Genomic DNA, 14,306 nt, shown 5'->3' with positions numbered 1-14,306 from the left:
ATTTCACATAAAGTATGATATTTCGGTGATATTTCAGCTCTAACATCACGATTGAAAAAAATATCTATCACTAAGGAAAATATTATGAATTTTCTCAAAATTCTTCAACTGGCGTCAACTAGTACACATTTAATTAGTGTTTTTTAAAATCTCATCCACGGAAAAAAGTTATGCAGTTAGGTAGGAATTCATATAATAAATACGAAGCATTTTCATAAATTTATCCTTTAATACAGTAAAATCAGTAAATTTGAAAATTTGCGAAAGTAAAAATAGCAAAAAAAAATCCTCAGCAATACAAAATCAAACATTTCAGAAGAAGTGCCTATATGCCTTAAGATTTTTTTCAAAATTCTCAACTGGCAAATTGGTATAACATAAACCGTAGCATGTAACGAAATAAAATCAATTATAACTTTTAGCGTGCAATTAGTTAAATCTTTACCTAAAATTTTTGAAGATAAATGTTCCGAAATTACTCGACCTACCGCTTCACGAATTTTTGCCTAGTCAGTACTGGAGGGAATTTTGACATGTATTTCATTCCAATTTTACAATTTTTTTTTCAAAATCTTAACCATTATAAATACGTACGGAAACATTTTAAACTTAAAATTTATTCACCTCAAATTTCTCCAAGTAAAAGTTAAAACAAACCATATATATTTAATTGGTACATTTTTACATAAGTTTTGTAAAATCAGGTTGCTAAAATCACTGGTTTAAAACTAAATTTGATCTAAAATTACCCTAACATTACGAATTTATAAAAAAAATCTTACGGGCGTCAAATTACTGTAAAGATCCACAACATAATTTTAGCAAATTGATAAAATCCATAACTTCTATAAGGATAAATTTTGATTTTATAAATTTCCATAAACTTGAATCTAAATTTCCATAAACTTGAATCTAAATTTCATCCAAACAAAAAATTTTAACTGTGGTTAATTTTTTATATAATTAATGCACTCTTATTTCATGAAATTCTATAAAAATTTATTGACAAAAACTTTCGAAAATATGAACAATGATCATTTTCATATTTTTTTTTACAAATCAGTAACATCCATATATTCCATAATAAGCATTTTTTTATTAGAGTAAAGAAGAGCTAACAATCTTAATTTGATTATTAATTTTTATTTCACCAAAAATTCTCAATGTTTTTCAAACCGATTAAACTTATTCAAACCAAACTCAAAACTCTTCAAAGTATTTTATGAATTGATACACTTTTATCATAATTTTATTGAAATCAAGTTCTAACAAAATATGTTCAACAACGACCAATTTTCATCTTGAAATTCTTAAAACAAATTTGTTCTTTTGTTATGTTTGGATCTTCTCTGGACCTCGTTTTTATACTATGAATTTATAAAAAACAACAATCCCTTCAGGAGTCAGGCTGTTGAATTAAAGATCTTTTGAAATATTCTCAGCCAGCGATCTTTCAAGTTTTAAAAATGTCTGTTATTTCACGATGAAAAAATGCACTTATCGTTAATTCAAAGATTTCATAAAGTTTCATATTTCATTGTATTCAACATCATGTCACATGTCAGCCAATTTTTAATTAAAATTCTCTGAAATACTTTAGAAACAATCATAATTTGTCGAATCCTTACACCGTATCGGCAACTATTAATTATGTTCCTAATTTTGCAAAAAAATTCTCAACCGGCGTCAACCCTTGCAAAATAAAATACATTTCTTTAATAGCCGTTTAACTTAATAAAAATCAAAAATTATAATAATGTTGAGCAATATTTGTCTGCGTTTTTCTTTAATTACACAAATTTATCAGATTTATTAGACTAGTAGCAAATTGCATATTAATATTGTATCAGATAAAAATGTGGCTCACATCCTAAAATTATTTTTTTAACAAGAAATTTTTAAAAAATTAAAAAAAAATCTAATCTGTTTCCAATTAATAGCATATGTAAGTTTGGGTTTCTTCAAATCCACAAAACTTATACATAGAGCCAATTCACGTCAACCTTCGTAAGTCAGTGACCATATAACTTACGAACCAAAACATGTCTTTTTATGTTCGTAAGGTTTTATAACTTTGTAAACACAAATTGCGTTCGAGATGTTCAAAAGTTTCGCCAAAATAATCGTAAGTTTCGATCTAAAATTTAATTTGCTCTCATTAATTATGTTCCCAGGTTTCTCATCTGGCGTCAAATTACCACAAAATTACAATTTATCAATCTATTTGAAATTCATTTGATACACTTTTAAAACAATATTTCTGATATATCAGCAAAAAAGGCAGAATTTTAGCATATTTTTATAACTAGATTACTTTGAAAAGAAAATTACACCTGTCCCTAATTTTAGAAAGTGTGAATTTTGCCATAAACCTTATCGGGATCAAATCACGGCACAAAGTCCAAGTTTGCTAAAATTGATCAGATTTTTAGCATGAAATTATGGATATGCATGGATGAATTATGGATTAGCGTGATGTACTTTTATCATAATTTTTTTGAAAAAATGTGTGCCAACGGCAAGAGAAAAAGCTCTATCTTGGACTACTCGAATATTACAAAAAAATTCCTACCTGCGTCAGGTTGCGTAATTTCAGAACCAGGTCATACTTTATTTCAAATCGGTAAAAATCCAAACAAAATGCAAAACTTCTGAGATGTATGAATTGATGCACTTTTATCATCAATTTATTAAGATATTAGACAAGTTCTTAAAAAACGTTTTTTGAAAAAGCTCAGGCTTGATCTGAGCATTATCATAAAACTGTGAATTTATAAAATACATTTTTACCGGCGTTAGGATTAACCGTGATTTTGTAAAATCGCTAATGTGTTTCTAAACCCAAAATTTAAACCAAACTTACCATGGAGGGGTGTGCGGGTCTTTGCCCCCCATTAAAAGCTACCCATGAAATGCTACCCATTATATGCTACCCGTGATGATCTGCTACCCATGAAATGCTACCCATTATATGCTACCCGAGATGATCTGCCCTCCATTATATCCTACCCGACCCATTTTCACTTTCTTCTTGCAAATTAAACCAAAATGGATACCCCGTTTTGCGTCGTAGTGCAACATAAGAGTTACTGTTTATTTACGCAAAATTAGTCAAATAATAAATTCAAATAAGAATAGAAAATGTGTTGAATTTCAATTCATATTCTTCCATTAGGACCCATTAACAACCTCTGTACCAAATTTCAGCTCAATTGGAACCTGTTCAAAATGTCATCTTATAAATTTCTGACTCGGGAATGATACAGTTTGTCAATTAATTTCGGACGTATTCCTAAAAACTAACCTAATATAGTCGTCTGCTCTACTATCACTTTTTAATTTGAGACTATGTAAAATCTCGTAAAATCAGTCAAATAATAAATTCGTTGTTCCACTGATTTTAAGAGATTTTATATATTGATTAGTTTTTTGAGAATTTATTGTTCGGCTGATTTTACGAGATTTTATGTATTGATTCGTTTTTTGAGAATTTATTATTTGACTAATTTTGCGTAAATAAACAGTAACTCTTATGTTGCACTACGACGCAAAACGGGGTATCCATTTTGGTTTAATTTGCAAGAAGAAAGTGAAAATGGGTCGGGTAGGATATAATGGGGGGCAGATCATCTCGGGTAGCATATAATGGGTAGCATTTCATGGGTAGCAGATCATCACGGGTAGCATATAATGGGTAGCATTTCATGGGTAGCTTTTAATGGGGGGCAAAGATCCGCAAATCCCATGGAGGTCTTCCAAAGCATGCTCACAGATTTGGGCCAAATTAGCTTCAATCGATCACAAATATAAGTAGTACGAAATTTGCAAATAAAACTATCTGCCAATGCTCAAGTTTAGCGGAGGTAAGATCATTTTTTCAAAGTTATGAAAGAAGAAGTTCACAATTTCTGATACTACCAAAAGTTTCTTGAATGTTACTAATACAATCAATTATAAAATCATATCCTTTTAAAATTCTTCATATTACGTATACAATGTCGATGATCTTTACTTCGATTTAATTACATTACTTATTTTTATAAGTTCTCATCTTCCGTCAAATCACAACACAAAATTCAAATTTAGCAACAAGCTACTTCTTCAATCCGAAGAACCCATATTTCTGCAAATTTCAAAATTTCATACTTTATTATTTTTAAAAAGATATATCAGGAAATTTTTTCCATTCATATTTACTTTTTCTATGAAACATTAAATTCACACCAAAATTTTCAGAGTGTATAGTCTTCGCAAAAAAATTAAGCATTAATTAAGCAGTAATTAATTAAAAAAATTAATTACTAAAATTGCAATGCAATTATTGCATGATCTAAAAAAATGCCGTAAAGTGAAGCAACGGTTTCTCATTCATAAATTAGTAACGCTCAATTTTGACTCCATACTTTCCTATTACTTTTACTGTCTGCTTTACCATTTACTTTCACATCGGCTAATTCTAACTCCAAGTGAAAATGGAAAACATTTCACATATCAATACTCATTACTTAAGTTTTCAGTTTGGGGTGTTTTAACTCCATTTTACCCTCCACTTTACCATTACTTTCCCGCAACTTTTGAGAGTTGAATCAAATCCAACTTTTGCGGAAAAGTGAAAGTATTTTGACACAAAACTCGCTATAATTCCGACTCGTTAATTGGGAATTTTTTTATTTGGTTAATTTAATGGCGAATCAAAAATTGTTACTCGATGAAAAATTAATTGGTCTTGTCTGCGAGCGTCCGTTTTTATACGACATGAGTCATGTCGACTACCGCGCCACAAAGAACAAGGAAAACGCCTGGGTAAAAATTGCCGAGTTATTGGACCACGTCGATTACACGGGTAAGATCAGCTCAAAGTTAATTACATATTTTATTAAATATGAACTTCACATACTATTAACATGTTGTTTTTATTAGCTGCATTTTGTCAAAAACGTTGGGGAGAACTCAGAAGCAAATATGGGAATTATCTGCAAAAACTTGACCTGCCGACAGGCACTGGAGCGGGACCAGTACCGTACTTCCGGTTATCTTCACTCATGTCGTTTTGTTCGGATAAATTTAAGACTAGGAAAGTTATTCGGTAATAACTATTTCATTAATTATTTCATTTTTTGCTGCAAAAGACATGTCTCACTTGAATCCGTATTTTTTAGAGTCTCGAACGTTAACAATAATAATGACGACGACAGTGTTGAAGTTCCAGTCGTAGACGAATTACCTCCAGGATCCTATGTTGGCGACGTATCGGAAATTGATTGAAAATTGAAAAATTGAAAGTTGAAAATTGAAAGTTGAAAATTGAAAGAATTGAAAAATTCCTGCATCTGAACTGGAACCGTCCTGACCGATATCCACCATCACAAACCGATAGTTGGCATCCGTAGCAGCAAATAAGACCTTCGAGTGAAATTTTTTGTAATTAAAACATAGAGATCCGGATCGTTTTGGGGCCTTGATTCGAATATGCTTTCCGTCTAAGCTTGCACATGCATTAGGGAAATCCCATTGTCGCTCAAACTCTTCAGCGGCCAAAGCAAACGTTTCTTTTGTTGGCGTAGGAAGCATCTCAGATCCTAGAGTTAAAAGCGTGTCAATTTCATAGAATTATAAATATTTACACTACTAATTTTATATGCATTCTATATCGTTTGTAAGTACCTAATACTTTGCAGCTAGCGGAAAGTGTTTCACGTAATATAGTTGAAATCATGGATGGTGATATTCTAAAATTGAATGAGAGGCTAGATTGACTGTTTCCAGTAGCCAAATATCTGTAAAATTGCAATATTATATATTCCTATTATTTTATATTTTAGGCCAGATAAATTGGGTGTTTCACCTTATTGCAATAGCCAACCGTGATACTGCTGGAATCGGAAATGCGTGGGTGGAACGTCTTTCGATAAGTGGCAATATCTTTTGAAGAATCTCATCAAAATTGTTTTTGTACATCCTACAAGAAATACATGCCAAATTAAAGCAATATTTCATATTTTGATATCGTTAAATCATGATCGTGTCCAATATTTTATATTTTTCGGACGCGTAGGTTGGGTTAAAATATAAAGATAAGAGTAAATTTGTATTCTACTTGCCTTAAATATCGATGATGGTACTCGGGGTCATTTCGCAATTCCTGTACCAGGAAAAACTCGCCCTGAACTATACGATTTTGAAAGATTGGGCGAATATAGCTCAGTCGCTTATTTCGTCGACGCCGGTTTTTACAAATTTGTCGTAAAATAATTAATTTTAGAAGTGGAGACACCATTTTCATTAAAATTTTTAATAAATAGCACTTTCTTATTATTTTTCACGTAGAAGTGGTTTTGTTGTTTTAACTTCCGCGCTGAAAGTTAAAGCGAAAGTGAAAACAAAGAGAAAGTATTAATTTTCACTTGGAACTTAAAATATGCAATGTGAAAGCAATCGGGACGAAAAGTGAAAGTAGACCGGAAGTGAAAGTTCATGGAATGGACTCAAAATTGAGCGTAAGTCTGAACGACAAATTTTTTTAGCAAATCGTTACCAATTTGATTTTGACACTTTTTGAAGGAGATCTCAAGTTGAGAAACCTTCAGAAAAATTTGAACTCATCGGAACTGGCTTGAAAACTCCTCCGCTATTCTATCAATCAACTCACTGATTAGTAATCAGTGATTACTAATTTGTCGTTCATATTTTTAAATAAATTCCCAGAGACTACAAATGTTAAAAAAATCAATCAATCTGTTACTCATTTTCAGAGGTAAAATTTACAAATAATTCTGAATTGGCATTGAATCTTATCAAATCGTCAAAATTTATTTTAAAAAGTTCAAATAGTTTTTGTGTAAATGATGCACTTTGGCTCATAAAATACTGAGATCATATTATGAAATATATATATTTAAAGAAATTTTCATAAATTAATTTCATAATGAGGTGCGTGCCACAATAATAATAATAATAATAATAGGATTTATTATCTTGAAAGTAATTTCTGCCCATAAAGCACTACTATTCTTTGCAATAATGGTGCGTGCCACAAGAAAATTAGTAAACTTGAAAATAAATTGCTATCCTATTTAATCAAACCAAACTCAACTTCAATTTCCTGAAACGTAGAGAAAATGTTAACAAAATAATTTCACAAACCTTTTCATACATTTTTACTTGATTTTTATAGTAAAATATTGCCACCTTAATTTTCACTGATTATGTATTCCTTGCAAAGTAACATAAATTAAAGGATAGGATGTTGGAATTTGGAGTTTTTGGAACAAGAAGAAGTTTTGCGCATTTTGATTTAAGTTTCCAGTTAGCTTCTACCAGTGATTTTTTTAAATGGGAAAATAAAATTTGTGAGAATAAAATCGTGTAAAATTAATGTTTTTTTAACGATAAAAGCAACATTTTCAATTTTCCATTGACTTTTTTTAAAAATTAAAACATGTTAAAGAACCTGTAACTTTTGTAAAATAATTTTACAAACTTTTACAAAATAAAGAGACGCCCTTGATAGAAGCTAATTTTGAAGCTAGTTGTCCTTCGAAATATTTGTAAAATTTTGTAAAAATTTACAGAATGTAAGTATTTTACAATGCTACCAAGACCAGCCTGAATTTAGTTTAGTGTATGAATTTTTTTATAAGTTCTTTTCCGACGGTACCAACCAAAGCTAAGGAACGCTGTAGTTAAATTGCAAGTCCCATCGAAATGAATGAAGTAGAGCCCCCTAGTTCGAAAGGCCACAAGTAGTAGCCCTTCATCATGTGTGGATTAATTGTGGCCGTTAAAACTGGATGGCGTACAACTTCACTCCTTCGATTTCTCTATACAAAACACATGGAGTACAGAGGCGTCCTCAACCTTTAAAGGCCAGAAATAATCTCCTTACTCTATGAACAAAGAGCTCTACTCGCATCATCCTTTCTTATACATCCATGGTACCAACTAATCTGTAATGATTTCCGAACATATTTAAATAAAAATTATTTATTGCACGTCGGCGTTAAAGTTTGGAAATTTTAGAATTTTTTTAAACAAATTTACAATTTTTTTAAACAAATTTACAATTTTTTTAAACAAATTTACAATTTTTTTAAACAAATTTACAATTTTTTTAAACAAATTTACAATTTTTTTAAACAAATTTACAATTTTTTTGGCACGAAGAAAAAAAATTCACTCTTGACTTGGAAATTTTAGAAATTTTTCATAATGGTGAGAATTATCAAAAAATTCGTTTTTTCTACGGAGCACGATTTATATTTATATTTCGTGAATCTCTATTCTGGAAGCACGTGAAGATTTCTTATCTGTTGAGAAAGGTCATGATTTTTGGTGGTTGATGGTTTTAAGATTAGAAACCTTAAATTTCTGGAAATATTAGAATTTTTTATATGTATAGAGCAGAGAGTTATCTAAAAATACGATTATAATTTGGTAAAATTGGAATGTCAATGATAACATTTTAAGGTGTTTTGTATTGTTCAATTGAAAACCATACCTGTTCACTTTCATTCATTTGACTGATTATGATGGTGAATGACAATGAAATTCCTGACATTTGAATGAAAATGACTGAAGGATTCCGTCATTTCCTATGAATGACTGTGAATGAAAGAATTTTTCACTCATTTCATTTTTCACGCTCAAAAATTGAGCCATTTTAATTTTAATTTTTCATAGTCAAGTTTTAAAAAACTATCAAACCCCATCAAATTAAGAGATAAATTGCAGATGCACTTCGTATTTTTTTCAAATCAATGAAATCCATCATTTCCATAAACTACTTTTTAATTAGAGCACGTAGTATCAAACATCTTTATTTTTATTTTTATTATTACTTTCCCAACAAATTCTCAATTGGCATCAAAGTAACAAACAACGATATTTCTCAAATCGATAAAATAAAATTGACCCAAACAAAACTCAAAAAGTGTCGAGAGTAATTTAGGAATTGATACACTTTAATCATAAATTCCAAAAATCAGGTTATTAAGAAAAAGAGCACCTAAATTTGATCTTGAAATTATTATAATATTACGAATTTATAAAAAAAATCGCTCCGTACAGATCCATACAGAAGTAGTTTTTAAAAATTAGAGTAAAGAAGAGCTGATAATCTTAATATCACGATTAAATTTTAATTAAAATCTCAATTGGCAGTAACGTATAACTTTTTTCAAACCTGTAAAATTTATCCAAGCAAAACAAAAAACTCCTGATAATAATTTATGAATTGATACACTTTTATCGAGTTAAGTAATTTTTTGGAGGTAATTAATAGGAGAAAATATTTAAAGTTTCTTTCAATTTCATAATTTATTTTTTAAAACATCTTCAATGATATCAACGTATTAGGCAAAGCGTTATTTTTCAAATTAAAATTGACTTGCCTGAAATTTAATCAGGATTTAACTAGGATTGTTCAAGTTGTAAAAATATATTTGTTCTTAGGAAATGGAAAATCTAAATTCGAAAATTTTCATAGACTTTCTTAATTGGTTCTTTCTTAAAATCGAAATTACCTTAAAAAATATAAACATAAGCTTCATTCATTTCAATTTTGACTTTTTTTCGAATCTCCAAAATTTACACGAAGTAAACAAGTATTGCAACTGAAATTCTTCATGTCACAGTACGAAATTTCTTGAAAAAAAAACGCTCCAAAAAATACAAATTTGACTTGCAAGACATAAATTATTCCGTATTCAATGAGTCCACTCCTCTATCTTAATTTCGTTTTTGTAATGTTACCAATTTTTCCAAGATTCTTAACTGGCATCAAATCCTATCCTACAATATAGCGGTTTTCAAAATTTATCTGTTCCTTCCTTCACTACACAAATTTAAATTTTCAAAAATTGCTTAGAATTTTATACCTACTACTGGACAGGCTGTAAAAGATGACAGATTAAACCTCTCAAACATCTATAAAGCATTTGAATTGTTAAGAACTTCAAAGAATTCTTCACCGGCATTAAATCATATCATAAAATACGGCTTGCTGATTGTCTAATTTGAAAATACATATGACTCAAATTAAAAAACTAAAAACTCATAATTTCAAAAATTTCATACCTTTTTATATTTTGATATTTCAGAAATGATGTCACGCAATTTCTAAAAAAACGCACTGAAATACAAACTACAGTCTTAGAAAACCAGTACTAAATCATTATTAGCCAGAGTACGTATAAATATGATATGACTAATAACTGGCTTTACCGTTTAGTAATTTTGTACCAATGACAAATTTACCATTAAAAACTACTACCAAGTCGGTAAGATCTTATTACCAAATCAATACCAGTACGGTGTTGAGTATATGTTACCCTACCAGATTTTTAACGGTGAATATTTGACGTAAATTATGTTATTTCACACAATTTCTTGAAAAACAAACGCACTGAAATACAAACTAGGGCCAGATAGATAGCTTATCTATAACTTATTTAAGATAGGTCATTTATTTTAATAAATTGATTTGATTTACCAACGCTCCTTACCAGAGAGTGAAATTAAAAGAATTCTATGGAAAACAAGGACAAAATAAGTGTTTTTATAATTAGATTTGTTATAAAGTTATGTTTTGAGCTTCGTAAACTTGCTAAACGAGCCATTCTAAATAAGACCTCCGAAAAATATATATGTATTCATATCTATAAAAATACATATAAAAATTGACTTTTCTTCGTAATATTTACTAGTTTATGGAAATTTTAAAAAATTTGGACAGATTATCCAGTTACAAATTGTGGATGGAAAAGCTTTGCTTCTTGATCTAGTTTCCGTATTTACTAGGAAAAAATACTTTTTGTTGTAAAGGACATCAAAATGTAACAGACTTCAGAGAAGTATTTTTTTACACGCTTTTCTGTGTGAATTTTAAGTTTCCAAACCGTCATTTTGTAGAGTTTACAGAGTTTAAGTGACACTTGAGCTCTTCTGCAGAATTTACGGCGTTGCGAAGGTTTTAGTTGGCAAAAAACGCGAATTCTCAACATATCTAAACTATGGCAACATGTGGTTTTTTAATCTAGTTCTGTAACTTTAACCAATAAACAGTTTTGATTAAAAATCGGAGTCAAAACGTGATAAATTTTTACAACGCATTTTTTCGTATTTTACACAATTTTACAGTTTTTGAAATATTATAGAACCGCTCATAAATTTGTAGAGTTTACATAGTTTCAAATTTCGGGCTCAATACTTTCTGAATTTATTTCCAGAAACGTAAAAATTTCAGCTGTAAACACTGTGAAAATGCTATAATTAAAAAAATACATTCTTTAATTTTAGATGATTTGTCTTCGTAATTTTTAAAAAATTGTAGAACTGTTCGGAGAGTTTACAAAGCTCCAAATTTCGGACTTGGTTCAATCTATTGATTTCTATGAACGTGAAAATATTCGCTGTAAACATCTTGTTATAAGTTTTTTTAAAATGCATCCTTTAATTTTAGGTGACTTACCTTTCTAATTTCTGAAAAATTGTTGAAACATTCGTAAATTTACGTAGTTCGCAAAGTTATTAATTTGCAAAATTTTGTCTCATTTTTCCCAGGACTTGGAAATGGGGACATTGGCCATGTTGGACGATGGAGATATGGTTCACCGCTTCCCGGCAGATCACCAAGGTCCGGAATACGTCTACCTCCCCCGCACAGGAGGCATCTACCTCTTGACCCTCAAACAGATCGAAGCCATGTTCGAAGAGCCCGTGCAAGTTAAGGTTCGTAAATATATTTATTTTTTTAAAAAAAGCTGGTTTTTTAAGAAATTTTATTTTATACACTGACGCAATTCACGCAGGCCATGGTAACTTGTAAAATAAATAAGGTTTATAAAATAAGTCTACAAACTTTTACAGAATAAAGAGAAGCCTTTGATTGAAGTTTAGGTACATAAATTTGTAAGCTTCTTCCAAAATATTTGTAAAATTTTGTAAGTTTGAAGAATTTACGGATTTTATTTTTCCAAAAAAAAATACGAACCCATGCAGAACGATTTCACTCACATTTTTGTAACCGACTAATTTTCAATTTTTATAACACGGAAAATATCGAACCCCACTTTAAGGTGCGTAAATTTGATTTTAAAGTTTGCTACTAATGTATTTGCCACTGTTTTTAATTGACGTTAAAACTTGACAAAAATTTAAAAGTAGTAAAATGGTAAAAATTTTTGAAATTGCCCATCTAAATTCGGTACATTTTGTAATAACGATTTTTACAAAAAATTCCGTCAATAACTTTTGGTTATCAAGATGATGAGCGTACACATGTTATATTTTACAAAATTTTGAAATCGTTTCATACATTTTGAAACAACTATTTTATACGCATTTCGTTACGTAAATGATGTTTGGTTAGGAAGTTTACAAATATTTGTAAGCTTAATTTCCTCAGAAATATATGTGCAATTTTGTAAAAGTTTGTAAAAGTTGCAAGTTTATTGAATGTGAGGATTTTACAAGTTACCAATGTGTGAATTCCGTCATTATTTTTTCGCGTAAAGCAGGTGATCCTCAGTAAACGTATTAACTTAAGATAAGCGTTTCACTCATAGATATGTAAGATTAATAAAATAAACAAGGGAAAGAAATTTGCTTTCAGAAATAGTCAATTTGAGGAAATTTGAAAAATTTCGAAACGAAAGTTGATGAAATTAGAAGAACAAAGAATATCAAATATGTACATAGAAAACATTTTAAAAAACATAAAAAACAGACAAATGCAAAAACGCGGTGTAAGAATTGATTTTTTTGTAAACTGCAAATGTGTAAAATATTAAGTTTAAGACTAGAATTTTAACTATTTTACCGATTTCATTTTATTCGTAACAAAAAAGTTTTTTGTTTCCCTAATTTCCTAAATTTCAAAATTCAGTAATTTTCAAAACACAAATTTTTCAATGTTATACGATTTAAAAATAAAAAAATTCATTTCATTTTAGGGAAACGCTATTCAAAAATTTCAAATTTTCGACATACTGACCTATTCACGTCGCCGATTTTATAAATCTTACAAACAATTTTTCCAAAGTCTCAAAATCCCATTTTTTCCCCACAGGTCGAAACCGTCACCACCTACAAAAACCAAGGCCTCCTCCCCGAAGTGGGCAACCTCGTGGGAAACCTCCTCTTCGGGGGAGGGGGACGTAGTATGGGGCATTCTAAGAAGAAAAAATCCCGCCATGGCAAACACCGCCACCACAAAAAGCACCACAGAAAACATGGCCATCGTTACAAACGGTCCACCTTCCAAGCGCCATCTCCCGCCACGGGGAGTAATGAGATTGAAGCCTCGGCAGAGCGGGAACAGAGGGAAAAGCGCGGGTGGCTATTGGGCAACGGGGGGCAAGGCGGGAACGGGTGTCACGGCGTGTTTGGCATTGTCGGCTGGATTTTGGGGAACAAAAAAGGTTGCGGTGAAGCCGAAGATACCGTCACAATTATTGGCGCGAACGGAGGTACCATTATGCCCCCTGGTGTGCAAGTTGATAATCCGGGTGGTTATCCGCCACCAGGTTATCCACCACAAGGAGGTTATCCGCCGCAAGGATATCCACCACAAGGAGGTTATCCACCACAGGGTTATCCACCACAAGGTTATCCACCACCCGGTTACCCACCTCAAGGTTACCAAGGAGAAGAACAGAGATAAAGCTTCAAAAAAATTATTCAGGAGTTAAATTATTTATTTATTTATCTATCGGCTATTACATAATTTATGTTGTGAAGATTTAAAAAAAGCGTGAAAAAATAAATTTGAATAATTGCGCGAAAAATAAGGGGGAAATTTGAAATAAAATTGATTTTAATTGATAAGAGAATTACTCTAATCTTCTTAAATTAAGAGAAAGGATGTCAAGGATTGGAATTGGAGCGTCAAATATTTTTCCCGCTACAGCTAATCATTTTTTGGGGGTAAATTGAAACAGGGCGGAAAATTCAAAGATACTATGAAATTCACCAAAATTCCATGCCATACTTGATGCACGACTACCTTCTAAATTAAACAATGACCGGATAAATTTGTTTTCAAGTTGTGTCTGTGTTGACCTTAATTCGCAGAATCGAGTTCACAATTGGCGTCTTTGTTTTTGTTTTGTTTTTTTGCATGAGCTTGGCCTTCTTCCGCATCTGCCTAGGCACATTTTCTTCTCCGTCACGAGGGAAAGTTAAGTCTGGATTGTCCTTGTTCTTCGTGGAACAATACGGTTTTCAGTTTTTCGCGAAGGTGTGGCCCGTCATGCTGAATTTCTGATGCCGCTGTCAAGGTAAGTTGTTCAGTTTTTATTTTATTTTAG

The 14,306-nt window shown here is 30.9% G+C and overlaps 1 protein-coding gene across 1 annotated transcript in view; it reads left to right on the top strand.

Annotated features, from left to right (window-relative positions):
* Nucleotides 1–13,748, top strand: part of LOC118435264 (heavy metal-associated isoprenylated plant protein 33-like) — a 42,000-nt gene extending 28,252 nt beyond the window's left edge. Inside the window, exons 6-7 of the mRNA XM_035850991.1 lie at nt 11,560–11,727; nt 13,067–13,748. Coding sequence (XP_035706884.1) covers nt 11,560–11,727; nt 13,067–13,660 — 762 coding nt within the window. The 3' untranslated portion in view covers nt 13,661–13,748. The remainder of the gene's footprint in view (nt 1–11,559; nt 11,728–13,066) is intronic.
* Nucleotides 13,749–14,306: the final 558 nt, after the last annotated feature.

This window comes from Folsomia candida, unplaced genomic scaffold, assembly GCF_002217175.1.
Source record: "Folsomia candida strain VU population unplaced genomic scaffold, ASM221717v1 Fcan01_Sc004, whole genome shotgun sequence".
Taxonomy (NCBI): domain Eukaryota; kingdom Metazoa; phylum Arthropoda; class Collembola; order Entomobryomorpha; family Isotomidae; genus Folsomia; species Folsomia candida.
The sequence above is the reverse complement of the archived record's forward strand: the minus strand, read 5'-3'. Positions and strand labels throughout refer to the sequence as shown.